The sequence below is a fragment of the Pezoporus occidentalis genome, unplaced genomic scaffold (genome assembly GCF_034315485.1).
Source record: "Pezoporus occidentalis ecotype Australia unplaced genomic scaffold, CSIRO_AGI_Poc_V1 ctg121, whole genome shotgun sequence".
NCBI classification, from domain to species: domain Eukaryota; kingdom Metazoa; phylum Chordata; class Aves; order Psittaciformes; family Psittacidae; genus Pezoporus; species Pezoporus occidentalis.
Window position 1 is genome coordinate 1706700 of NW_026913006.1, and position 27646 is coordinate 1734345.

At 41.5% G+C, this 27646-nt stretch overlaps 1 protein-coding gene and 1 long non-coding RNA gene across 3 annotated transcripts in view; one reads left to right on the forward strand and one right to left on the reverse strand.

Moving 5' to 3' along the window:
- The window catches only part of NAV2 (neuron navigator 2), a 220797-nt gene extending 194409 nt beyond the window's left edge, over positions 1–26388 (reverse strand). For both annotated transcript variants that reach the window (XM_062607289.1, XM_062607288.1), the window contains exon 1: positions 25909–26388. In XM_062607289.1, coding sequence (XP_062463273.1) covers positions 25909–26166 — 258 coding nt within the window. In that variant the 5' untranslated portion in view covers positions 26167–26388. The remainder of the gene's footprint in view (positions 1–25908) is intronic.
- LOC134157865 (uncharacterized) lies at positions 25922–27371 on the forward strand. Its single transcript, XR_009962495.1, has 2 exons — positions 25922–26052; positions 26627–27371. It is a non-coding gene; the product is annotated as an uncharacterized LOC134157865 (long non-coding RNA).
- The last annotated feature ends 275 nt before the right edge of the window (positions 27372–27646 follow it).

Here is a 27646-nt window from a genome sequence, read left to right on the forward strand (position 1 = left end):
TCGGTACTAAACAAAGGAGCCCTCACCAAAACTTCTGGGACCCATCCCACAAAAGAACACACACTAAGACTTAATTTACAAATAGCTGTTAGTCCAAGCCTTGATTAGCTACCTGAAACACTTGAGAAGAACTGGCATCCACCAGCTCTTCTTGACAAAATCCTTCCCTTCATACTGTCCATGAGCTTAAATGAAGCAGTGGCTAACTCAAGAGCACAAAATTCTGTGAACAAAATGGTCCACATTGTAGGTTTGAGCTGAAATGTATATTCCAAATTATGTATGCATATATATATATAGAAATACATCTATAGTGGCTTCTGCTAACTCAAAGGCTACATTTAGAGTTGAGTCCATAGAGTAGTAGGTCTGTAAATACTGTAGTCAATTTACTATTGACTGAAGTGCCATAATCACAGTGTTCCCAACAAATTTGATTTCAAAGAAGTCTTCCTGACTGATTAGATTTCAAAGAATTATTCCTGGCATCCACAGAAGTTTCTAGGCAGGGCTTTGCTCCTCATGCTTCAGTTTCTATCACTGCCTTCTGAACCTGCTTCTGCAACACTAAACAAGTACAACATGCAGGCTCGTTCCAAGCTTTTTGATGATGGCAAGAAACAGTGTTAATGGATGAATAGGGTCATCCCATTAAGTTTTGGTTGCTTATGCTGCCCTCCCTTCACTCCCTTTTCCAACCTCTGAGGCACAGATGCATTCAGGGATGCATCATCTCCATTTCAATCATGAGCATAACCAGCCTCCTGAAGGCAACAATTTAGATACAAGCACAGGCTATGAAAAGCAGTGAACATTTTCATGAAAAATACTTTGTTTTTACTCTGGAAGAGTGCTGGTCAAGGACCAACTCTGCCAAGGACAGCAGAGATGGTGTAGATCTCATCTCTTACCCAAAACATCAAGTCATCAGGTAAAGGAAATGCCTTGGTGCATGTTTGTAACTTAAGAAAGGCATATTCCCAGCTGTTGCACAACATTTGGTTTTGAAAGCCCACACATTATAAATAACTGGACACATAAACTGAAAATTCTTCCCTGTGAGGGTGGTGAGGCACTGGCACAGGTTGCCCAGAGAAGCTGTGGCTGCCCCATCCCTGGCAGTGTTCAAGGCCAGGCTGGATGGGTCTTGGAGCAACCTGGTCTAGTGGAAGGTGTCCCTGTCCATGGCAGGGGGTTAGAATTGGATGAGCTTTAAGGTCCCTCCCAACCCAACACATTCCATGAACCTATGGCACAGAAACAGAGGAAAATCCCTGGTCCTGTGCTAGGGATGCTGAAATTGGCAACAAGGATGCTATGGCCCTCCACTCAATAAATTCACACTTCATTCAATAACTCAACCAAAAAGGATTTCTAAAAGTTCCCCTATAAGCTTTCTGTACCTGCAGTGAACCTTTTGCCTGAGCTAGGAAATTATAGTGAGAAACTTAGAAACACTTGGGTTTTCTTTTTAAACACAAGCAATAATGTTGTGAAAAACACAATTACTTGATATGATTACACACAGCAGGAACGATTTCTTCTTCCTCAGTTTTAGAGTTGAATGTAGCGATTCTTTCTCTTTACACAGAGAAACGCTAGTTGTGCATTTCACAGTGGTATGGCAGGCTGCACTCAGAAGAGCACTCATATGACATTACAAAACAAAGATACAAGGAATAGGAATTAAATAATTAGCTCCTCAATGATAGAGCACAATGCATATTTCTTCTGATAATCTTTTGAACTCCAAAGCTAAAAGCAGTGTTGTAACTGCATACAAGATGTGCAGTAACTGAAAGTTTCACAGGGTAGTGAAACATGTTGTAGTTCCATGGTATGTTAACATCTTAAAAGATTAGCCTGTCAAAGCAAAAACTTATCTCTGCAGTTGTCTGGGTTCCTTCTGCTCTTTTGTGTCCCACTTCCAGCTGGTTTTCTCTTGCTTCCTCTGACAGCCTCCCCTTGGCTCACTGCACTTCTGGGAAGCTGGAATTTCCCTTGTGCTACTGCTCACGCAGAGGGGCACTTTGAGAACAGCAAAACAAACAAGGAATTTGTACTTACCACATGTCTTTCCCTATTCCTCATGGTCATTTCTTGAGATTTTTTAAACAATATGCCAGAAGTCCAATGAGGGAAAACAAATTTTGCTTAATTTCCACACTTCTGTCTTTGTTTGAGAATATCTGAAATGCTTTCAACTTCTGTCTCAATTTTTATCCCATCAATCTTGTCAATTAAGAAAACATTGAAATGGCTGCAAGTTTAAAAGAGTTTTCAGCAGGCTACAAATCAGCTAAAGACATAATTTGGCTGCTCTGCAGGCTGGAAGACGTAAATGCAAGGAACGGGATGGAGAACAGAAGCAGAAATGCTAATGACAAAGAAAGAAAGGGAGATGATATTTATCATGAAGGAGTGCTCTAGGCTTTATCAAATGGAAATGCAAATTCTAATTCATGATACTGTATGCATACAGCCAAATCTCAGCATGTTCCTACTGCTTTAAAAGAGATTTCTCTAAAGGTAAACAACTGATGAGCTGCATAGGTAGGGGTCCTGGAAACAACTTTTCACAAAGCAAAGATTTTCTAGTCACTCAAGTTAATGCTGAATTGATGCTTCTGGTCTTCTAAAGGGATTATCACTGCTTTGAAAATAAACATAATCCTGCTTTAAACATTAATCAAGTAGCTTTATGGTTTTGGTGGATTAGTAAAACAGCATAGCTATGGATACAGATTTAAAATGTAATCTTATTTTCCCATATATTATCATCATTAAGGGTTACTTCCACTTCACTGGCATTGTTACTTTTCTGTATCTCAAAATATGATAAAGTGACTAAATATAAAGAAGCTACAGCACGCCCCACTGTAAACAACCAGCAGCATTTTGTTGAGTTCACTTCATATTGCACTAGTGAACAGAGCACATCCTGACCCCAGGAATGGCAAAAGGAGCTGGAACTAGATGATCTTAAGGTCCTTTCCAACCCTAACTATTCTATGATTTGATGATACTACTGTTCTGAACCCATTTCAAATCCATTAAAAAAAGTTGCTCTATATTTACATGACAGTGGCAAAGAAAGTGCTAATTACTTTGATTCACTCCCCACACTGTCTGAATCTAAACTATGATATGCAGCCTAGTCTGATTTGAACAAAGGAATTACCATTTACTAAAATAACTTATTTATCAACACCAATGTGAGATGCCTCTCCAAGAACATAACATCAGCATTTTGTCTGGGGTTCACTTAAATGGTTAAACAGGTTTTCAGTTATAAAGTCATATTAGAATATAAGGCAGTGTTTTTCCCGCAAGTGCACCATTTCACGTTGCTTGGGTGTCTAACTAGCCGAATACCTTAGTACTAACATTATTACTGCTCTGTTCTAAATGTACCTTAATATAATGACAAAAAAAAAAAATCCAATTAAGATATGACTCTTTTTTGCCTTGAAGTGTGACCATGTAACTTACCACTTCACCTTCGTATTCAACTTGTGTAACTAGCAATGGCATCAGCTGTGAGGCAGAAAAGAATCAGACCTGTTTTATTGCATAAAATTAAGCACTGCTTATTTTTATTAAGCATTCTTTCACTGGTATCAGGCAATGCCCAAAGGAGGTGATACTAATACTGCTTTTAAGCTATTTAACAGATCTTAAAACTGTCAAACTATGCTTTGAATATCCTAAAATGTGCTAGTTGTGACCACAATGTTATTTTTTCTGGTTTTTTTTTTTTGGTTATTGTATAAGTTAGCTAAATAGTAAACCTCAGTGCTCATTCCCAGGTAAGCTACATCACTATTTATTGTAAGAGGAAGCAAGAAATGGATCTCAAGGGTTACACTGAGAAAACATGTCTATCCAAGTATTATCATAGAATCACAGAATGGTTTGGGTTGGAAGGGTTCTTAAAGCTCATCCAGTTCCAACCCCTGCCATCGATAGGGGCACCTTCCACTAGACCAGGTTGCTCCAAGCCCCATCTAACCTGGCCTTGAACACTTCCAGGTCATTTTCCAAGTACTGTAAGAATTAGGCACATATGAAGCAGAAAGAAAAAAAAGCAACAAATAAAACCCGACCATCACACATGAGAAATAAGGCCTGGCTTCTATTTCAGGGTATATTAATAACTGAAATTGTTAACAACTGACAGACAAAAACTGCCCTGCTTCCTGCTGCTATAACCACTTCTAGGCAAAACCGATTACTGCTAATAAGCCTAGAAATCAAATAAGCCTTAGTTATAATGCAGAAGAGCAAGTTACAATAAAGCTATACTTTCTAGTCGGGATGGTGCCCCCCTGCAGCCAAAAATTCAATGGGATAGTGGCTTCAAAGAGCCAAGTGAAATCTGCATTTTATATTGGTGAGGGAAGAGACTTCAAACACAAGGCAAACTATTCAGGCATCTTCCAGGTCCTGTAAAATCAGCACACTCTGCCTAATTAACTGTATTGGTAAAAGAAATGGGAAAGGACTTTGCTAATGGGGGAAGAAAAGTCAAAATTACTACAAGTGACCCATACAACTGTCTTAAGAGTCATTAGGGTTATTAAGTCCAAGTTCTTATTTTTGGACTGCTGCCAGGACAGATTTGCTCTGTCACCCTCCTGGGGTGCCATGGGCCATTCAGCCAGTCCTCTTGATTCTGACTGTTGTGGGATCTGTTGCCTCTGAAACATGGAGAGTCTTGCTTCCTTCTTTGGAAGCACAAAGAAAATACAATATAGGTGCTTCAAGAACATTATCCCCCCCTCTTAAAATTATTTTCTTTCATTCTGAAAGATCTAACAACGCACTGAATTTCTCAACACAAATCCCAAGGAATTGCCTGTGATAGATTTACATTTTTTCCTGAAATAAAGAGATTTTGTAGCATAGTACAGGCAGCTACAACAGAAGGAAAGAGACATTTAGGTCAGACTTACAGGTCAGGTCAGATTTCCATACCCAACAAAGATGACCTTAGCTTCTAAGAGCTGCCTGAAAGATTTATAGCACATAACACATGCCAGAGCTTCACTGAAAAATGCTTCACATGACAAAGCCCTGAAATACTCCAGCAGATGCAGATGTTTTGTAGAGACAGACAATCTACAGACTATGCCACAGAGTGTGGCTTTGTCACTCCCCAGGAGGGGCTGAACAGGCATCTCCTTTTTTCTTGGTAGCTATAGCTCAATCTGTATTCCCCTACTAAAAGGATTGCAATGAGGCTCAAAAAGTCATAATTTGCTAATGATTGACTAATTTCAACAAGATAAGACACTAATCACTTACAGAAATCTAATTTGCCCTGGTAATGCAGTGACGGGATCAGGCTGAAGCAATTCAGAGCTGCTCATTAACTGCTTCCATATGCCACCAAATCACAGCACGTTCCTGATGGAGACACTCTGCGGCTGGGAGGACATCTCAATACCTCCCATTTGATTTCTGTCCTGTCACCCTGCCCTGTATCAGGGCAGAATCTTGCCTGCATCAGCACAGGCAGATTATGCATTCACAAATCATACTTATTTTATGGGTTTCCAGCCACACAAGTACTCATGTCAGGTCACCCAAAGCCAATCAGCTGCTTGCTGAAGCTGGCCACTGGTACTGGGCCTGATGCAGTTAAGTCTAAGGATCAATTAAAAGAAATTAAACCACTAACCACTGGCCTGTTGCTGCCTCAGCTGCACCAGGATGACGGCAGCTATACATGCCGTACCTCACCCAAACCACCAGAAAACCTATGGACTGGTAACTACTGTTCCCCCGCTCTCTACAATCAGAGCAAAGTGTCTCCACACAAACAAGGCAAAGCTTCCATCACAGACACCAGCTTGGGCAGGTCAAGTCCTACCAGGAACAGCTACTCCCAGCTACTCTTTTATTCTCCTTCTCCAAAGGGCTGCCCACACAAACCACCTCTCACACATTGCAACCAGCTCCCCCCCCAAACTTGCAGCTGTTCAGAATCTGATGATGCTCAAAGTTCAATTTTTATTTTTTTTTTACATCATTGTCTATGCCCAAAATAAACGTTGACCATAAAATACAGAGGATTTTTATTTCCTCACTGAAAGAATTACCTACAATAAAAGTGTATCTTTAAGGAGCAATTAGCAATTCTTATTGATACCCAATAGTTGCTCGGTTTGTCCAAAACCACCAGGTGGCAATAGCAGCCCAGCCAACTGTGGGAATTGCTTACTACCCTTTTCCCTTCCCTATCCTAAACTCCTTTTCATTTGCTAGTAGTTAAATTCTGTGTCAGATTAGCCACGCAGAATAAAAAGAACCCCCACAGCTATTCCTATTTAATGATTCCAAGGACTGGGTCTAACCTAAACAGCTCCTAATAGTCTATGAATGACCACTTCCAAGCTTGCAAATCCTGTTCTTTCTGTGCAGGAGGCATCACTGCCTCATGCAGGCTGTTCATTACATCCACTTACTTCTGCAAACGGACCCCCTCCTTAATGGCTTTTGGTTCAGAGAGGGTTAGATGTGGCCCTGAATCTCCCATTACCTGTAAGCCACTTAATTTTCTGCTACTGCAGAACACCATTACTTCTGTTTTCAAACTTCCTTACGAAATGATACTATATGTACTCTTTCGTAATAGCATGCAACACATTACTAATTCACTATCCATACACTACATATGCCCAAACATGCCCCAAAACAATAGCATCTGGAAAAACAGGAAAAGAAGATGCTTTTTATAACCTAAGAGCAACAGAAATACACCAGACCTGTAACTGGACAGAAAGCTTGATCAAAAATGGTGCTTATATTCCTCAGCTTTCAGTAAGTATTCTATGTGGGTGAGTTAGGACCCAATGGTCTGATTTTACTACTTATTTTGTGTAAGTTGGATCAGGAGACAGGGGAGGCATTGTGTATGGAAATAAATTCCCATGCATACACAAGCAGAGTTGCAGGCATCACACCAGATTATAACACTGTAAACCAAAAACCAATCTCACCTCATCCAGTATCCCAGGAATACTGCTTCTGAACTTCTCAGGCACTTTAGTTAACAAATCTGCATGGTTTGGCTTTTGTTGGTTTTTAAACTGAGTTGTAAGAAGAACATATTCCTGGGTAAAACCACATCTAAAGTTGCATCTCTGATCTGACTTCATCAGAATCACATTTGGAATGATGATAAAGTAAGCAAAAATCATAGTTTTCGATCTATACCTGCTTTTCAGATTTACTCAGAGGCTGATCTAAGTGCTGGATGACTTCAGATCACCTCCAGCATCACAAAGATCAACAGGGCCCTCTCTCCCTATCAGCCACGCTCCTGGCCTGCACTCACTGACCCAGTCAGAAACCATTTTATGCGATCCCAAAGCACACCTTGAACAACTTGCATTGTAACCACTGCTCTCTACTAAGATTTTTCTGTTAAATGAGATACACCCACACCCATCTCTCTTTCCACACTAGCTACTGAAGAGACAGCATGAACACCAAGGTCTCCTTCAGGGGTGATCTGTCCTTCCTGAGCTGAGTTAGAGGAAGAATTTGAACAAAACACTAACAACTGATTATTTTAAAACAGCCATCTGACACAGACAATCTCCCTCTTGTGTATTTCACCTACAAAATATTAACCAATTTAGATGCACATGATAAACCATAAAACCCTGCTAGCTCTATACAGTACAATGATCTAGAACAGAAATTAGACCTTGGAGGAACATCTGCCTGGAGTCTCCCACTTTTTCCAGCCCAACCCCATGCTCTAACACTGACTTTCACTCCTGTGGAGATTCACCGGGAAGCAGAAAGGAAGCACCTGGCTCCCATGTACAGCTTAAGGCTGATGAGCAAGAGCAGTCAGTCCCAGTCACATCCATCAGGAAGGGCTGAGTTGTCTGACTGGGAGGGAAAGAGAAGCAGTCAGCTGCAGAATGTTAAGACATGCCCACAACTAGGAGAGGGGTGGAAGCATTAAAAACCTTAAAGACCTTATCAGAAGTCTTCCCTAAGACTTGGAAAGGTGTTGTGAAGACAACAGAAGGCAGTGGAAGAAAAGGAGGGAAGGATATTATATTTATATTATATTATATTATATTATATTATATTATATTATATTATATTATATTATATTATGTCTTCCACCCATCACTGTGGACTTGCAAAACTGAGCACATTCATCCTTAGGGTATAAAGAATTTCTCTTCTGGTAGGCAAAAGCCATTGCCATCATCTCATCTGAGGAACAGCTCTTCAAATGCAAGCTGCAAGCTAGGACTTTCTGTCCCAGGTTGCTTCAGCCTTTAAACCCAGTTCCAACATTGTCTGTGGTTTTATTCATGAAGCTAAGTTTCGACTTTGACTGCAAGATACATTCTGGCTCTTTCAGAACTTAAAGTAAGAAGTTACCCAGCTGCGATATGCTTGTTATTTCACACTTTCACCCACACTTTTTGGAAATTCAGCTCAACAATGACAACCTGAAAATTGGTTTTAATCACAACTAATACATGGAGGATTTTTTCGCCTCTCTTTTTGTTCCTAACATCCCATAAGGACTGAAAACAATGATGTGTAGAGTGGCAGGAGGTGAGGCAAATAACTCCTGATGTATTACAAAGCACCACACATCTTTAGCCACAGGGGAGAGGCTCAACAGAATAAAACCAGATACCAAGAAACCCAAAACACACTTTAATCTGAACTATTCTTTTGAGCATTCAGACTCAGGCCTACCACCACAGCTATTCACAGTATCCACAAACACTTTTGTGCCATTTGGAAGCCAGAGGACTAACATCTCCCTTCCGGACTCTTGACTGGAAGCAATGCAACGCTGTACAATCAGCTGGACCTCCATGGAAGAGGATCATGTAAGTAGGGTTTGGGTCTGTGTTCAACCTGGTAACATTTGCAAAGCCAAACGCAAAGCCACCCCGCCGCATGCAGCAATACGGTAGCTCTGGTTCTCTAGAAAAGAAGCTATTTTTAAACCTCAGTAGCAATGTGAACTGCATAAATTAGCATAATTCCAGCCTCCACAGAGAGTTCCCAGCTGACTGTGTTACATGCTACGAATTAGCACTCTGCAGATTCCTCGCTTCTACTAACACAGTCAATCATATCATTCCCGGGGCTTAAAACCCCCTTTTTCAGTCCTCCAAAATCTCAGCATCCCTTTTTACACTCGTCTCTTCCTTCTTAGAGCAGTACTTTCAAAGCCTTGGATTTCATTACAAATCTCCCAAGGTCTTCATGTGTAACTGGTGGTTGTTATGTGGCTTCCTAATTGCAGGACATCCTACTAAGGACATCCTACTATTTTCTCTGTGTAACAGATGGCATGGAAGTGGAGTGCAGACTGTAACCCACAGCCCACAGATTCCTCACTATAATTTGAAATGGAGTATGCAGCTCTTCGATTCTTACCTTCTCCTTAAATTATTTTCAGCATTAAATTGCTGTTTTCAGAAGGCACAATCAAAGGTAATGATATCTGTTTATAGTTGAGAAGCTTCTCCTAACAAAGAGGTCATGATGAGCCTTCTATCTTCACAAGTTTTATTAAAATACATGTATCATGAATGGAAGAGATTTTAAATCAAGTATCTCTTGTTTTGATTCAAGTATTCCTTACTGATTTTATTTTCTTCAGGTAGAAAGCAGATCACACTGAAGCATGAGTGCTTAAGAGTCACACAGTTAGCTATTTAAGGTCATCTCATGGCTCCAGGTATCACTTTACCTGAGCTGCTTGGAATTATAAAGGGTTTATCTCCACACAACACCTGTGAGATAAGAGAGTTGCTGCTGATAAACAGCAGCAGGAAGCAAGGAGGTGACTTGGTATGAAGCCACACTGATGGCCTGTGGGTCTCCAGGGCCCACAGGGTCACCACTGCATCCTCCCTGCCCTTTTAGGACTGAAAGTCTTCCTGGCATGAAGGCACAGCTCAAAATGAAGGCATCATAAAAATTAGTTCTATGGAATCAACCAGGTTGGAAAAGTCCTTTAAGATCATCAAGTCCAACCATTCCCCAGCACTGCCAAGGCCACCACTAAACCATGGCACTGAGGGCCTCGTCTACATGGTTTCTTAATGCTTCCAGGGACAGTGACACCTCCACTGCCCTGGGCAGCCTGTTCCAATCAATGCCTGAACAGCCTCTCAGGGAAGAAACTGTTCCTGATCTCCAGTCTAAACCTCCCCTGGTGCAGCTTGAGGCCATTTCCTCTTCTCCTGTCACTTGTTTCTTGGGAGCAGAGAGCAGCCCCCTCCTGGCTCCACCCTTTCAGGCAGCTGTAAAGAGCAGTAAGTTCCCCCCTGAGCCTTCTCTTCTCCAGACTGAATACCCCCAGTAAACAAGCCCTGGTGTCTTTCAAGCTTTTTCACAGGACATCCAGTCTGGTGGAACTGGCTTTCCTAACCTTTTGACCAGCTGGAAAAGTCCTAAAAAACGTGACTTAAAAATGTCTGTGGTGGAAAATAGCAAGGAATAAAATAATAAGCATTAGAGGTCAAGCCTGGATCCCTGAAAAGTTTGTGTTAACCAATGGAAAAGCATTAAAATATAGAAACTTCTCTTGTAGTTATAAAAAGGAAACAAACAATACTTCAAGCACCCAAGTGACATGATTGATGAGGATAAAGTCACTCACACGCAGTGTAAGTGAGGAGTTGGCTAATTTGCTCCTGCTCCAGAAGCGCAGAGTCAGACTTGATCAACACAAACAGCATCATTTGTTGGGAAGTTCTGACCTGGTGCCTGACATCCACTTACGAGACCTCACCACCTCGGTAATAATGGAACCTTCTAAGCTGGCCCACAAAATGGTTTCTGTCCATTTAAAGGATGTTGCTTAACTAAATTTACTGCTTATAAGAGTAACTATTAGCAAATGTTTTTTTTTCCTCAAATGGTTGAAATGATTTGCATGTTATGCATCAAAACCATTCAGATGTTCAACTGAGTTATGGTATACAAACACTATGACATAAATGATTTGACTACATAATCCAGGGCTGTAACCTTCCTCAGCATGCAGGCATACTAATGATCTTACACATGGACAACACAAGATGAAATAATGATATAGTTCATCACTGAGGGCTATTTATCATGTCTACATTCACAGAAGAAGATTATAGGACTTCATCTTCTTAGTGGTTTCCCTTTCACAACAAAGATGACATTAATCAGTTTTCATTAGGGAAGACATGTCCTTTCTGTTGTACTGATGTGACTTGCATGTCCTATACACCAAATACAGCAATGATGTCAGTTGAGTAACTACATGATATCTTCTGATTGCTGGGTTTTTTTTTTAACTTCAGATGTCTAAGACATTTTCAAGTGGGGGTTGGAACTGGATGAGCTTTAAGCCCCCTTCCAACACAAACCAGTCTATGATTCTATATGTTTTTTTTTTCTCTAGCTCCATGACTTGTGGTTGAAACTAGTAAGGGTCTTCAAGAACTGACCATTTGAAACAGCTGTTCCATGGGAAACCTCTGTTCAAATCTTGACTCCAGAGAATAAAAATTTCCAGAGCAAGAGAAACCTCCATCATAAGTGCCTTAAGGAAGCCCTGACTTAGTAAAATCTAGTCTTCATGCCATGGTATCCCACAGCTCATCCAAAGGCACGTTCAGAGCTCTTTGGCATAAGAGGCCCATTGCCCACGGAAAGGCAAAAGAATTTTGGCAGAGGATTCCATTTCTGATGCAGTAAGAGTGACTCTATCATACATCTGTTCCTCTGCAGGAAGCTGAATCTGCCTGTGACAAGGTCAATTTTGAGAAGGGTTGGTATTAAAAGATTATGCTCCCTCCATCCTCTCACTGAGGCTGTGCTAATTATTTCAGGGGAGCGAAGGAACTCTTTGATCCTCCAACTCCTCTTTCCCTCACAAAGTGACTTTGCCAGCCAGCACAGCACCCACAGGAATAGCAAGGCACAGCCGAATTCCAAATTGTGGAATTAGCCATTTTCAACCTTGAAATTTAACCCTAAGAAATTGAGTATACAGTAATCCATATAATCCAGGCCTCTACACCTGTCCCTCTTCCAACTAATCTCACCACCCTCCATCATGTCACATCTTAATTTAGAGTCCTATCTGCTAAGGTCAGTGTAAGTGGATGCGCAGAAAGTCACAACCAATATCTGTCACAGAGGGACCAACTGCTCCCTTTGTGAACCCTGCAAGATACAGAGATATCAACAGAGAGCAAAGCCCTTCCCTGGGAACACAAAAATAGCCTCTACTAATGCTCTGGGAAGCAGCAAAGAGAAGGAATAAATAAATAAGCAGACGTAGCATAGCCCCTGATAATGCGATCTGGTGGTATTAAGTTTTCTCCTGAAGGAGTTAAGGATACACCAGCTGCTCTACATTAAACCGAGCTGGCATTTTAAATTATGCAAATGAGCTGAGCTACCACCCATTTCAGCACAGCATTTAACAGCAGCCCTGTAAGTGATGCAAAGTCCTGGCCAACGCAAGCCCTGCCATTTCAGCTGCTGTCAGAGAAGAAAGGAGATGGGGGGGGGGGTAATTGCACAGAGTGGTGCTGCCGCACTTCACAAGATGGTTTACAAAAGACTCCCTTTCACCATTGACATTGTTCATGTGATCGAAATGTGCACATGTGCATGGAAAGCCTGAGGCTTTTATTTGTGGAAAGTCCATTTCTATAAGGTGGTAGGAACCACTGAAAAAAATACCTGAATTAAGCGATTTGCCAGTGGAACACTGATATTCCAAATCTCTCTTTGCTTAATGCTGCATAATAAACACTGAGTAGATGTGACAGGCCATTGGCTCAGCAATGCTGACACAGCAGCCTATGGTGGCATCAGTCCCCACCACAATGTCCCACACCAACGGACAGTTCTCAGGCTATAAAGGTAATAGGTAAAAAATTGTGTTTGTTCAATGCAAACCCCTTTTCTGCTGAATCTCAGGGAGCTCAGGAGGCAATAGAGGACCATATTTTATCTAGTTCACACCGTCATGACCAAGAGATTAAGTATCATCACAAATACTAGGAGAGTGAAGGATATGCTATTAAGTAGTCTAGGACCTTTGTAGACTGGCTTTTTGATTTCAGCTTCCTCCATATACTTTTTTTTTTCTTTTTTTTTTCCTCCTTTTTCAAGTGCCTGCTGCAGCAAGTAACCTGCTCAACAATGGAGAGCTGGAATCGATTCCTGTGTTAAAAATACATGTCTTGATACTCAACCTGATAAACCAAACCACTAGTGGGTATGACTCACAGGCATTACACCCCACTGCACAATCCTGTGTATGCACCACAAATCACTCCACGTGGTCCAAACCCTATAAGGTAAAAGGCCAAAATGCTCCTACCTCTTACAGGGAAGGAAATCTTCATTGCTGCAGTGAGGGAAGTTTGTATCTGACTGCTTGGAAACAGGATCCTAGGCAACCACTGCTCTTCGCTCTTGAAAAGCAGAAAGTGGTTTTGTTTTGTAAATTAAATCAAACTCATTAGAATTCCCCTGGTGAGGTTGTTTAGGGATAATTAGGACGTCACTGCCTCCCTTTTCCAGCTCCATGTTAGAGGACCGTCACCTTTTTGCCAGCTTTCCTTGGCAGTGCTCATTTGGCACGTTACCCTGGAGAATCAGTCCCCTATGTGCTCCACAGTCCATCCCGGAGAAGTGAGACACTGCAATGCTGAAAATACTCCTTCCCAAAATAATCCATCCCAGTTAAGGTCCAGACAAGTCTGGGTTATGTATGGCTGTCCTGAGAAACCGACTTCACCCATGGTTATTGAGCAAGAAAAAACGAAACCCATTTCTAAGCCACTGCTTCAAATGGCAAATGCACATTTGATCTTGAAACACAAATGACATCTTGTAAATTAGTTTTGAAGGCTTAAATACCTGTAAGACTCTTGAAAATTATGAATAATTTGTAACTGAATCAAACCTGTCTTACGAGACCAATCCATTAGTTACTGTCTCTACCAGCCACAAAATTGTGCACTGATCTTCGTGGATGCAAATGTGTCCTCTACATCTGTTCCAGCTCTGCGTTCCTCTGACATATGCATACAAATACTGTTCTCACATTAAATTTCTCTAAGAAGTTATAACTTTTCATCACACTAAATTGGCTTAAGGAGGATTTCTGACTTGACATGACATAAATCTTTATATTTTACAATGCTATGCCTTATAGCTATCTATCTGCAAAAGGAAGCAAATGTGCTAGACCACTCATGCAGGTTGATTAGAAATTACTTCCTGGTAATCAATGTCATAATCTGAGAAACAGCCAAAATAGATGAGAGGTGGAAAAAGAGCTGTTACAGTCTTTGAAATATACCTGTACAAAACCAGTATTAAGCTTATCAGTACCAAGGCTACCCGTAGTTTCTACTAGTGGAGATGGCTAAAGCAAAAGGAATCCACTTCTAAATATTTGTTTCAAGATATACAAGCATAACAATAAAATGTCACACAAGTTAGATCAGTGACATGAAATCCCACAAGAGCATTCATTTTGTTCACCAGATTCGTGAATGCATAGAATTAATAGATGACAGAAAAAGACAATATAAAATTAATTTCCAGTCAGCCCTTTCAGTAGAAGATAGGGGATCCTATCAGGGAGATTCATCTCATCATGTGAAACAAACAGGTATTACTACAACAGCCTTTGCAACTGAGAATGTCTCTCCATTGTCCAAAGGGCAGATCTGTCAAATAGGTTACAAGGAGGCTGAGATGCCAAGAAGTATCACAGATCCTTGCATGTTGTGGCAATGAGAAGAACAGCCTCTGAAGAGCTTCATGACAGACATAATATACATAAAATTACAATTCTAGCCTGCCAAATGGCTCTTCCACTTCTTCCAAGAGCCAAACATGTGCGTCTTTACTCAGCCCTCCTAGAAGATGCCATCATCCTATATAACTCTTCCTATGCACCTCTGAAAGAGGAAGCTGCCTGTTAGCAAAAAGGCCTTGTCAGCTTCTACAGGATTATTAGGGAGATGAGGAGGAACATGGAAGTTATTGAGGAACTTAGTTAAGTCCTATCAGTTGGAGAAGGCATAACCAACAAGATCCTTCCATTTGGAGAAAGCATAAATCAACAAGATGCTAGCACTGAGAACAGCTACACCTGCAGCTGTACAGCAAGCTAAGGGTTGTTTTGGGGGAGGTTGTAGCAACAAAAATGTCTGGATTGCTCCAAGAAGGCTTTACAGCCTGGTCTTCTACACCTCTGGGACCATCACGGCTAAGAACCCACCCTTCCCCTACCTAATGCATGGAGGGAACAGTGCACCAAATACATTGGCCTCCGCTCCTGTGAAATCCTGGAGCTTGAAGGAAGGTCTAATACTATTTAGAACTCTTACGAATAGGTAGGTTTTCACTTTCAAAGGAAGTGCTGATGAATCCATCAACTTATTGCCCAAGAATACATGTTTAACAGACCTGACCATGATTTCCTGTCAAGTGCAGCAAGCGCTTTTGCAACTAAACAAATACCTGTCAGTCCCTAGTTCCTTGGCCTCTACAGTCCAGTTTTTCTTCTTGCCTGTATAGAATCATAGAATCAACTAGCCTGGAAAAGAACTTTAAGATCATCAAGTCCAACCTTTACCCCAGGACTGCCAAGTCCACCACTAAACCATGTCATAAAACCTCAACATCTGCTACTGAAAGTAGCCCACAGACCCTTGACAGCTCCAACACTGCCTTGCCTGTCTGCTACCTACAGGCAATTCTCAAGTCTACACCATAAACATGAGCTCACCAATGCACACTTTTGGATTATACCACAGTGGTCATCACATAAATGACAAGACAGAAGAAATGGACCAATATTAGTGACAGGACAGTTAAAATAAGGAGATTTAGGGACTCTTGCCGAATTTGAAAAAGAGGATAAGGCAATTTCTAGCCATAGCTGTAGGGAAAAAAAAAAAACACACAAAGTGATAATAGGAAGAGAGCTTAAGGAAATATTCAAGAAAAGCCATAGGAGTAAACAAGACATTGTCAAAATATGATGATATTACAGTCCAAAACTGACCATGCATAAGGGAAAATGTCCTGGTAAAGCATATTTTGAAATCCAGAAGTTGGATATTTTTTCCTTTCATGTATTGTTTTCCCACACATTGCTTCCAATTCTAAAAAACCCAAAAGTAGAATGAAAAATAATCCAAGGACAACACACTTAAAAATACTCTCAAGAGAAAAAAAAAGTAGGTGGAATCAGGGTAAAATTTCAGATCTCAGCCTGTTTTAAAATAAGAAGTGACCTGTTTTCTCAATTATTTATTTTAATAAATGGTTTATTTGTTTTAAGTTTTAGCAGTTATTTCCATGCCTATGCATTACAAAACTGAAGAAACTGAGAATGTTTCCACAAACTATTTCAGAAAAAACAATTTACAGATAAAATTAGAGGCGTACAAGTACAGGCTAAGTGTTTGACTGAATTCCAGTTCCTGGTGAATGGAAAACCATCAGCTTCCTGTTACAAAATGTACCAACAGTTCATGTCTAATAATACACTGAAAATCTGACCATTTATTTACTTCAAATATAGATGTTCCTAAAAGTAATATCCAAGCAGGGTATTTTTAGCCAGGTAAACTTCTCAGGAGAATGAAATTCTACAGTTTGCTGCAAAGAATAATGGGTTAAATTTTAAGAGCATCTCTTGATTTATACCAGAATAAAAGTAGAAAGTTTAGCCCCAAACCTTAAATAAGCAGAAAGTAAATGGGGAAAAAAAAAGGAAGAATACAACGCACATCCTTCCATTAAAGGCCTAGCAATCACCTTATTCAGAACCATATCTTCTTAAATATTACTTAGAAATAATAATATTTATTCTGTCTTGCAAGCTTGGGAAGTTCAAACAAAACAATTATTGATGCCAATCCCTCCTTAATTTATTCCACTTTATTAAGAAAAAGGGACTTGTAGGCTAAAAGCATTAAAATACTCTACAAATTGAAGAGAGGTTTAAATCCAGGGGTGAGATAATCTGGAAATTACAGAGTAGATGATGGTTCTCAGAGGACTCTTCAAAGGAAATCGAAAATAGCCAAAACCAGCCCTGAATTCCCAAAACCAAGCACTGAATCCACCCTTCCTATCTCAATAAAATAAAGGCCTTCTTTTCCAATACCCACTGGAGACAAAAAAAATAAAAAAGAGCACAGGTGGTGTTGGTCTCATAATTTTCTTCCTTTCTGGTACTTCTCAGTTGAAACTTGGAAAAACCTTGTTTACCAGGCAACCTTTGCTCTAATACAATTTTTTCCCCTTGCTTTTTTTCTTTTTGAGAAGTAAAACTCAAGTTTACTGCCAGGAGTTTTAAAAAGCATTATCTGTAGTTCTCCTCTACCAATATACTTGTACCTTTCTGAGTCTTCAGGAGATTCCTTTAGGTTATGTTTCATATATCATACCTACTGGTTTTTGATGAGAGTATTTCTTCCAAGTAACAAGTAACAGGACAAGAAGAAACAACCTCAAGCTGCACCAGGGGAGGTTTAGACTGGATATTAGGAACTATTTCTTCCCCAAAGGGTGGTCAGCCATTGGAACAGGCTGCCCAGGATAGTGGTGGAGTCACTATCCCTGGAAGTGTTCACAAGCCATGCAGATGAGGTCCTCAGCACCATGGTTTAGTAGTGACCTTGGCAGTGCTGGGGAACGGTTGGACTTGATCTTAAGGGTCTTTTCCAACCTGGCTGATTCTATGATTCTATTTTGCAAAAGACAAGAAAATATTCCTTTATGATGAGCTCCATAAAGCACATCAGCATGGCTTTCAACTACCAAGAATACTCGTACAGCTCAAGCGGTGCCTGGACACAGATGCTTTTGTCTTTCAGTTTCTTCATATCACACTTGCTTTTCAAAGTACAATTATTTAATCCCTATTTGAATATTAACAATTCTGGTACATCAGCTAGAAAGACCTCATACTTCTCTGGTGAAGACAATTCCAGTTCAAACAAGCCTCCAGCAGAGAATGAGTGCCTATGAGAACTGAAATACAATACATGGATCAAGAAAGAGAAGTTCTATTGAACACACAATGGGCAAATTATCTACGAAAAGTACAAAAAGCGCTCTAAAAGCTGTCAAATACATTCTCCAGGAGGGCAAAGGCAGGCATGGGGAAAGAGAGCAAGAAAAATACATAAAACAATAATGATTAACTCATTTCTGGTTAGAGGATTGCTGTAGCTAAGTGTGCTGCTTGGTGCCGCCACACATCAAGTGTCAGAACAGGAGGCAACAAAAATTACTTGCTAATTCAAGGACAAAGCAAGTGAGAGTGTTCACTGAAGAAATACTATTTTATGAAGTAAACGGAGAGTTTCAAGGACAGAGGGAGAACATATGGACACCATATGCAGAAGCATTTTGAACTGATTAACAAATAGCAGCAAAGGAGAAAGATAATCTAACAGGGGACTAGCTAGTAACTTTCTAGAGCACTGCAGATTTTATGACCTTGGGTAAGTGTCTTTATGCGTTTGCCATTCATTTATAAAATAAACTCCATGTTAATCATAACAAGGCAACTTCCAAACTGTTTTCTTGTTTTCTATCTGGTAATATTTAATTTGGAACAACCTCATACAATTTCATATTTACCAGTATGTATCTATAAACATATTATGAAAACCATTGTAATAATAATTAGAAGAAGAATTTGGCTACTTCATAGCCTCAGATTGCTTACAGTGTGAAAAAAAATCCATCAAAAAGCAAGATTCAGCAAGGGTTTTTTCCACAGGAATGTACTTAGGTGCATAAATAATTACGTGAGCAAGCTCAATAATACTATTACAAATTTTAATACAATTAAAATTCTATTTGTAGTTGTCCTGGGTTCAGCAGTAGCAGTCATTTTTCCCCGTCTTGGTAGCTGGTGCAGTGCAGTGTTTTGACTTTCAGCTTGGGAACAGAGCTGATAACAAGGATGTTTTGGTTTGGCCAAGGACTTTGTGAGCCTCATGCTCTGCCAGGGAGGAGGGGAAGCGAGGAGGAAGCAGAGACAGGACACCTGACCCAAACTGACCAAAGAGGTATTCCATACCACAGCACGTCATGCCCAGGAGGTAACTGGGAGTGAGCCGGAAGGGCTGGGAGTCTGCAGGGTTGGAGGAGGTATCAGGAGAGCTTGGTCGGGCTGGGGGGGCGAGTTATCGGTCGGCTGGTGGTGAGATGTTGTATTCTCTTCCCTTGTTATTTCCTTTATCATTATTATCACTGGTGGTAGCAGTAGTGATTTGTGTTATACCTTAGTTACTAAACTGTTCTTATCTCAACCCGTGGGAGTTGCATTCTTTTCGATTCTCCTCTCTGTCCCTCCGAGAGCAGGGGGAGGGCAAGAAAGGGGGGGAGTGAGTGAACGAGTTGCCTGACTGGGTTTAAACCACGACAGTAGTTATATATTTTGATAGCCTGAATCTATAGTTCTTAGATTCTCCCAACTCTTCAGTAAAATTTCTCCTCTGAACACACCCTGAACATGTCCTCACTTGGTATCTTCCAACACTGCAAAAAGCTACCTTTCATGGTTAAGAAATCAATGTTACCAACCATGTTTCTTATCAGTTCTTTTTATAATTAGCTCAGTGGTGATAGCGGGGCAAAATTTTATACAGCTCACACAATGGCACTGAAACCAGTCCATGTTCATCTGACTTGCAATTGGGTACAGGTAAAGATTTGCTTGATTCCTATCCCTTCTGCAAGATGGTTCTGTAGTAAAACTGTAAAGCCTAGTACCACACATAAAAATGGTTCATATAAGAAAGGCAGGCATAATTTCTCTGCAATTGCTCTATTAATCTTTCTCTCCATGAAACTTCACATTAGCAAGACAGTGATATGGAATATAAACAGCTTCTGATAAAGTTAATTAATATATAGAAAAGTAGTTACTAATATCTGAACTATATGGCTCCATGTGGACTGCTAACGACATGGTGAAGCAGAGAAGGCCAATGAAAAGCCAGTAGATTGCAATGCACATGTGGCTCATCAAACAGTTGATGTCAGCCTAAATTTGAAGCATGGAAAAATACTGGAGCAATCTATTAAGTAATGAATTTGTGAGCAGCTAAAGTATTTTATAGCAGCACACAACTGACTGAAAAGCTCCCTGAAGTCTGTCAGTAGTGTGCTATCAACATGGGAATGGCTATCCAATACATTTTTGGCAGTGATCTGTAATGGAGCTTTTCCACCAATTCCATTCCATATCATCGTCGTTGACTACAGAATGGCTAAGGAGAAAAAGTTTCTAGTCTCAATGGGTACTGTAGATGTTTCTGGAGAACACAGATGTAGAGGATCTTCACAAATTGTGGAAGAACAACTAAACCACATGGAAAAAAATTTAGCGTAAGACTAGAGAACAGGGAGGTCTAAAACACCCTGGGTCTAGAATGACCAACTCAAAATGACCTTCACAAACTGGGAGGGCAATGTGAAGAAAAATCTAGGTAAGGAAGGTAGTTCTATTGCAGACAATGACATCTATCAAGTCTGGAACTAAACTAATTTTAAAAGGTCTAGGCAAACTGAAGAGCTCAGTATACAGAATGAAGCACACTAAGAGTTCTAGAAATCCTGAGAGAAAAGGTTAAAAGAATTATGTTTGCCTAGTCTAGAGCAAAAGTAGAGAGGAATAACATAACACCTAGTAGAGCATCTAAATCTTACATGTCCCAGAATCCCAGTCTGGTTTGTGTTGGAAGGGACCTTAAAGCTCTTCCAGTTCCAACCCCCTGCCATGGGCAAGGACACCTTTCAATAGATCAGGTTGCTCCAAGCCCCTGTGTCCAACCTGGCCTTGAACACTGCCAGGGATGGGGCAGCCACAGCTTCTCTGGGCAACCTGTGCCAGCACCTCACCACCCACACAGGGAAGAACTTCTGCCTAAAAGCTCATCTCAATCTCCCCTCTGTCAAGTTAAAGTTATTGCCCCTTGTTCAGTCCCTCCAGGCCCTTGTCCAAAGCCCCTCTTCAACAGGACTTGCTCCAAGAGCTCCACGTCCCTCTTGTGCTGTTGCCCCAGAGCTGGACGCAGGACTGCAGGGAGGTCTCCCCAGAGTGCAGCAGAAGGGGCAGAATCCCCTCCCTCAACTGCTGACCATGCTCTTTTCTATATAGAAGGAAAGTGTATGCTGCGTAACTTCAAGCAAATTAATATTGCAAAGAAGTTTGCAGCGAAATCACAAGTCATCCCCCATGCCTCTCTGCCAAATATTAAGGACAGCTGTAGGCAATTGGTGAATACACATTCTTGAATACCAGGTTAAACAGATGCCTGTGAACTTGAAGTGTTCTAGTGGAAACTGTGGGGCCAATGAGTTAGTAAGGTCTCGGTGCTTTTAGGACTGCCACAGTTACTTAGGATACAAACAGTACTCATTATTTAGGTTCTCCAGAGAATAAAATTCAAGAAGCTAGAGAATACAACATAGCAGCAATAAAAATAAATCCATGATCTCCTTCAGTGGCTTTCACAATAACATAGCAACGGACTCTGCTCCTGGAACAGTATCTTCCTTCTTGCACCCTGCACAAACAATTCAACCATATTCATGGACTCCTAATAGACAATGACCTCTGTCTTAAATAACTAAAGCAAACTTGGTAGCCAAATACACACAACTTCTTCAGACTAACTAAGAAATACCCTTTTGTATGTTAGGAATCACTATCTTGCTATCTATTTGACAGAAGTTTCTCTGGTAACAAAGTTAAATATTTCCAAAACAATGCTATCTAAATATGGGTCTGGTTTATTGGTGGTGTTTTCAAATTAGACAAAAGCACCAGTGCAGCAGTAGGATACTGTTGTACACAACAAAAGGAATATATGGAAAAATGAATGGAGTGTGTGTATCGGCAACAATAAAATAGGAATGATACTGCCATGATTCATCGACCTGAGGTTTCCCAGTAGCATTTACAATGGGCTTGATTCTAAAACCCTCAGACCTTTCTTTGGGAACTACTGAAAAACTATGAAAAATGCTTTTTATAAATCGCACAGCATTTTAAATAACACATTGCCCTTATATGGCCTTAAGGCACAAAACCTGCAGTTACTGTGAAATCCAGCTGACACATGTAAAACCATATCAAGAACAAAAAAAATGTGTCAAAATATTAAGAAGTTATCACTGATGCCACATTTCTCAGGTAGGACATTAAAAAAATGAGTATTGCAATGAATACCACCTGCAGTGCCCATATGCTTTTAAGAATCAGGCTCAGGATAGGTCCCACCTGGCACTGAAAAAGCTCCTGAACCCAGCACCACTCTGCAAGTGGCTTGAAACATGCTAAAACAGTATTAGAACACGTTCACATTGCTGCTTCTAGTCTACGCACTAGACACAGGCTCTTCTGCAGAATAATCAGTAAACAAGTTGCAGGGAAAAGGCATCCACAAATTCAAAGTGGAAGCATATATACACCATGATGGAAGAGAAAAACTCATACGTACAAATAATTAAAGGTGGACGATCTATCTGTTTCAGCCCTCCATCCCCTCTCGTACAGTACATGACCAAGCAGATGTCCTAAACATTAGGTCAGATTGTGCTCTCTTTCTATTCTATGCATGCAACTGAATTCTGTGTAATGTACTGCAAAGAGGACTAACTTCAACAGGACTAAGAGCAGCTCCCTAAAATACTACCAGAACATCCTGTAGCTTATTGATTACGAACGCCCTCAAAGATGTAATAGCAGTTTGAATTCGCTTGTGTTGAAATAGAAGCTGAATTCTCTTGAGTGAATGCCTGAACCACTAAGCAGTTGTACAAAAGCAATGCTTCTCCACCACTTGTGTTGAAAGTGGCCTGATATCAGCTTGGGTTTTGACAGAAATAGCTTATGCCTCTAGCTCCAACAGTCTGGGACTTCAAATTCCAAGCTGAACCTCAGCAAGGATCAAAGCACCAGTTACATGGATGTCGGTCATTCTTATTTGTTTGGTTTTTCATAGAATGGTTTGGGTTGGAAGGCACCTCAAAACTCATCCAGCTGCAACCCCCTGCCATGGGCAGGGACACCTTCCACTAGACCAGGTTGCTCCAAGCTCCGTCCAGCCTGGCCTTGAACACTGCCAGGGATGGGGCAGCCACAGCTTCTCTGGCCAGCCTGTGCCAGTGCCTCACCACCCTCACAGGGAAGAACCTAAGAGCTCATCTCACTCTCCCCTCTGTCAGGGTAAAGCCATTGCCCCTTGTCGTGTCCCTACAGACCCTTGTCAAACACCCTCTCCAGATTTCTTGTCAGCCCCTTTAGGTATTGGAAGATTTGATTCAAGTGTCACAATCTCTCTTTAACCCACACAGGAGGATATTATGTCTTTCCCCTTGGGCTGCAAACTCCATGCGGTGACCAAGATCTACAAAAGACAGGTGCCAAAAAATTCAGCATCGGTTCAACTTGTGCCTCTAAACTCAAAATGCCACAATAAGAACAGAACTTCCCTCATATGGAATATCAGGTACAATAAAATAGTGAAGGCCACATTGCTGCTTAAGATAAAATATCCAGAGAAGCGAGTCATCACTCCATAGGACATAGCTATGATTCTTGGGGTATTTAGTCCTAGTGCAGTGTTTAAGACTAAACCTTCCTAGGCTTATCATCAGAATGCATTTCTATACCTGAATGTAGCTGAAGGTTTTCCAAGATAAAAATAATTCAGCTGCTGACACAGCATCTGGCATGTGTCCATCCAGCCTTTTTTCCTTGGGAGGAAGGGGTGGTAGAATAAGAAAAGAACGGTGCCCTTGATACAACCAATCTGGAAAAAATCCTCCCTTCAGATACAGACCAACATTCCAAATTATGACCTTGAATGGCAAAACTCTGCATGCTTATGTGGGCAGAGGGATCAAGGTTGGATCAATGACAGTAACAAAATAGGACTGTGCTTATTCAAGACAATGGGTAGTAAAACAGACCTCAGCAGTTCATACCTTAAAAGGTACTGGTCATCTGCTAAGCCTGTTACCTAAATGAGGTTACTGAGAGTGACAAAGTGATTTCTCCTGCTGTTGAGGTTATTTAAAAGGCAAATTTATTTGAAGTTTTTCTTGGCCAAAATCACTCCCTGTTGAAATACAACAGGTTAGCATGAAGACCCTTTCAATATCAGGATATAAAATATGGGGTTTGTTCCACATCTGGGTAAGGGTTAAAACCACCACAGTATTCCCCTTACTGCTGCAAACAGCTAGCAATTGAAGGATCTCTGTTTCACAGAATTACAGAATGCTTTAGGTTGGAAAGGACCTTAAAGTTCACCTAGTTCCAACCTCCCTGCCATGGGCATTCTAAACTGTTATGATTGATGAATAACACTTCTGCACAAATATAAATTTCTATGCAGAAACCCAGGTGTGTCTGAGAGAAAGAGCAACATATAATGAGCTTTTGCTGATATTTCATAATCCTAAGGACAAGATCCAGCACAAAGTAAAAGTACTTGTTTCTCCCTTAAGAACAAGATGTGAGGCACAGGTCAGTCAGTCTGCTGCCACCACCCTGCCATCAGTACTTGCCTGACTCCTTTTCCTGCTCTCAGTCCCTCAGGAACCACTACAGTCCTATTTGTCTGGCCTGAGCAAAACAAGACATCACCCTGTCTACCAGCAACAATCCTAAAATCCAGGGCATGGGGCCAATCAGTAGTCGGACTGGTCTGAATAGAATTAGGGTTACGAGAGCATAGAATTAAAAACCTAGATGATAGGGATGATCTGCTTGAGGAAGGAAAAGATAAAAAAAAATAAAGGTATCTGTCATCATTTCCCTACCCCAGTGTAATGGTATCACCTTCTCCTGGGCTCAGATCTTGTCATGGATATGACTGTTGCCAAAATACACCATGCTGCTCCACTGCAATATCCGTGTAACGTTAATCAATTCTGCTTGCTGCAGCAGCCCATCTGCTTTGCCCACCCTGTAGTAGGCGAACACCTACTGTGTGCTTACACTACTGGTGAGCACACCGGGGCATCAGCAGCACTAGGCAATGTGAGCTATGCTAGAAGTGTCACTGTGCTGATAAAAATCCAATGAGCTGAAGAACGTACCTTCCTCCCCCCGATACAGAAAGCAGCATCTCTAAAAATATGTCAGAAAACTGATACACATGAAAGGGAAATCTAAAAGATGCTTACTGATAATGGGCGGCATCTATGATGTCATGCATGTGGCATTAAACCAGACAATTCCACTCCAATGTTCATTCCCTACATAATCTATTTGATCTAGCTGCACTGAGAATGACATGCATATGGTAATTTCAGCTCAAACACTGCCTCCCATTCACTCCTCACACAACTACAAATACTTAATGTTCACACAACTAATGCTCTGGTACAGTACATAACCAAACACAAAGCACATTCCTGACAACCAGCAATCCATTCCCAACCCAGCTGTTACACTCAGCACCTATAGAAAGAACACAAAGAACACCCACCCCATAAACAACATCTCTACCATCTCCTTTCCATACCCCCCCCCCCCCCCCCCCCAAAGTCCAAGCAAAGGCAGGAGGGAAGGCAACATGCGGGCAAACAGCACACACTGCACCAGCCCTCCACCAGCCCACCAGCAGCTCCACCATATGCTGACAGAATTACAAAACCATTCCTGGATAACACATGCCACTATGCAGAATATAAACCATCCTACCACTGCAGACAGATGTTATTGCATACACACTCTCACTGCTAACACCACTGCTATCCACCTCTGAAAACCTGGTGCACACATTCAGTATAGAAACAAATCCCTGTGTACACCAACCCCAACACCAGGTGCCTCCTAACCTGTGTGTCAAATCCATTTTCTACAGAGCCACTCTTCCTTGGTGGGAGTCCATCTCCTCCGTTTTCTTGTCCATTTGAAGATTTGAGAGGAATCTGGCTGGAATACAGTGGCTTCGTCACCTCCACCTTGCTCCCAAACTTCAGGTAACAGGGTTGTGGAATGGTCCTGGCTGTTGGGACATGCAGGATTGGAGCAGCGCTGTGGACGGGTTTAGGTAGTCCTGATTTCATTTTGGAGGCTACCAGGATGGCTGGCATTTTCTCTTTCTGCTTTCCTAACACGTTTCTGTCAGCAGCAGCAGCAACAGCAGGGGCAGCAGGCAGGGAAAGAGAAAAGGACACGCTGTGGAAGCTGCTCTACACTAAAGCAGCCTGCTTTTCTGCAGGGATCTCCAAAACCAGCTTAGAATTTAAAAGCAGCAATAAAACCTACCAAAAAAAAACAAACAAAAATGAAAAAAAAACAACAACAACAACAAAAAAAAACCACAAAACCAAAAAAAACCCAACCAAACAGAAAAAAACGGGAGGGATGGGGGTGCAAAGGGAAAACACTCGAGCCTAAAATCCCTCCCAGCTTTATGCCAGCCTTCCACCTGTTTCCTCTAATTTTATTTTCAGCTCTTCACCACTGTCCTCCTTCCTATTTCTGCTGGTATTTAACTTGCTCTTTTTCCTTTCTTTGGCTGATTGCCGTAATTTTCTTCCCTGGAAACAGGAGACTTTCACTCCATTATCTTGTCAGTGCATCTCCAAAGTGAGGCAGCCTTTTGGAATAATAATAATCATCATCATAAGAAAAAGGAACTTGCTCCTGCATATGCTTCTCCTTCTGTCCGCACTAAAGAGCGAGCGAGTGAGCAAGCAGGATTTCCAGCTTAAGATGTCTCTCTTCAGCCTTAGCCAAGAAGCAGATGTAGCTCAGCGTGTTAATGACTGATGCCCTTGGATACAAGCCTTACAGAATCAAGCTTCTTAAGCCTTAAAAGCTGTGAACAGGACAACGCTGGAGCAGGAGGAGAAACGTTCACTGCCAGCTAAGATTTTAAATAAAAACCAGCCAGTGGCCACAGAATTTCCTGGCTCCCCCAGTGCCGAGCAGAAAACCTGGAGGGAAAACGTAACGAAGCAAACCTAATAAAACTCATTCAGCTAGCAGACGGAAGGGAGAGCAGCAGCCACCACCTCATTTTCCCTCCTGCAGTAGAGCGGGTTCCTACCCGGAGAGGGGAGGGAAAAGGCGCTGGAACAGTGAGGGAAGCCCCCGGATTGGTCCTGCCTGCTCGGGGCAGGCAGGGAAAGAATAAATCCAAAGCGAAGTGAAGGAATGGAATCAATCCCTCGCTGCGCAGGGGAGGAGTGGCTTCAGCTCCCAGGGAACGCGACGGCAAAGCGGGTGGCGGGGGCTGTGCCGGTTTCTTTTTGAAATTGAAATAAAAATCTAAAGCTTTTTCAAATCCAAACACCTGGGAATGACTCATTGTTCGTTGGTGTTCGGGAAAACTCCCGCTGCCAGCATTAACAGGAATCTGAACAAGCGCAGTGAGTAATCCAGCCTATTAGAGCAACACTTGCCTCTCGGAAGCTTTCCCTCCGTGTCACCGGTTCCTCCTTACGCCGCTCGGCAGAGGCCATGATCCGTTAGAGCCCCCGGATTTCCCATCCCTGCCAGGCATTCCACATTTCAGAGCTACACATATCCCTTCTTCTGCCCACAGAGCACTGGTCTGGACGGCAG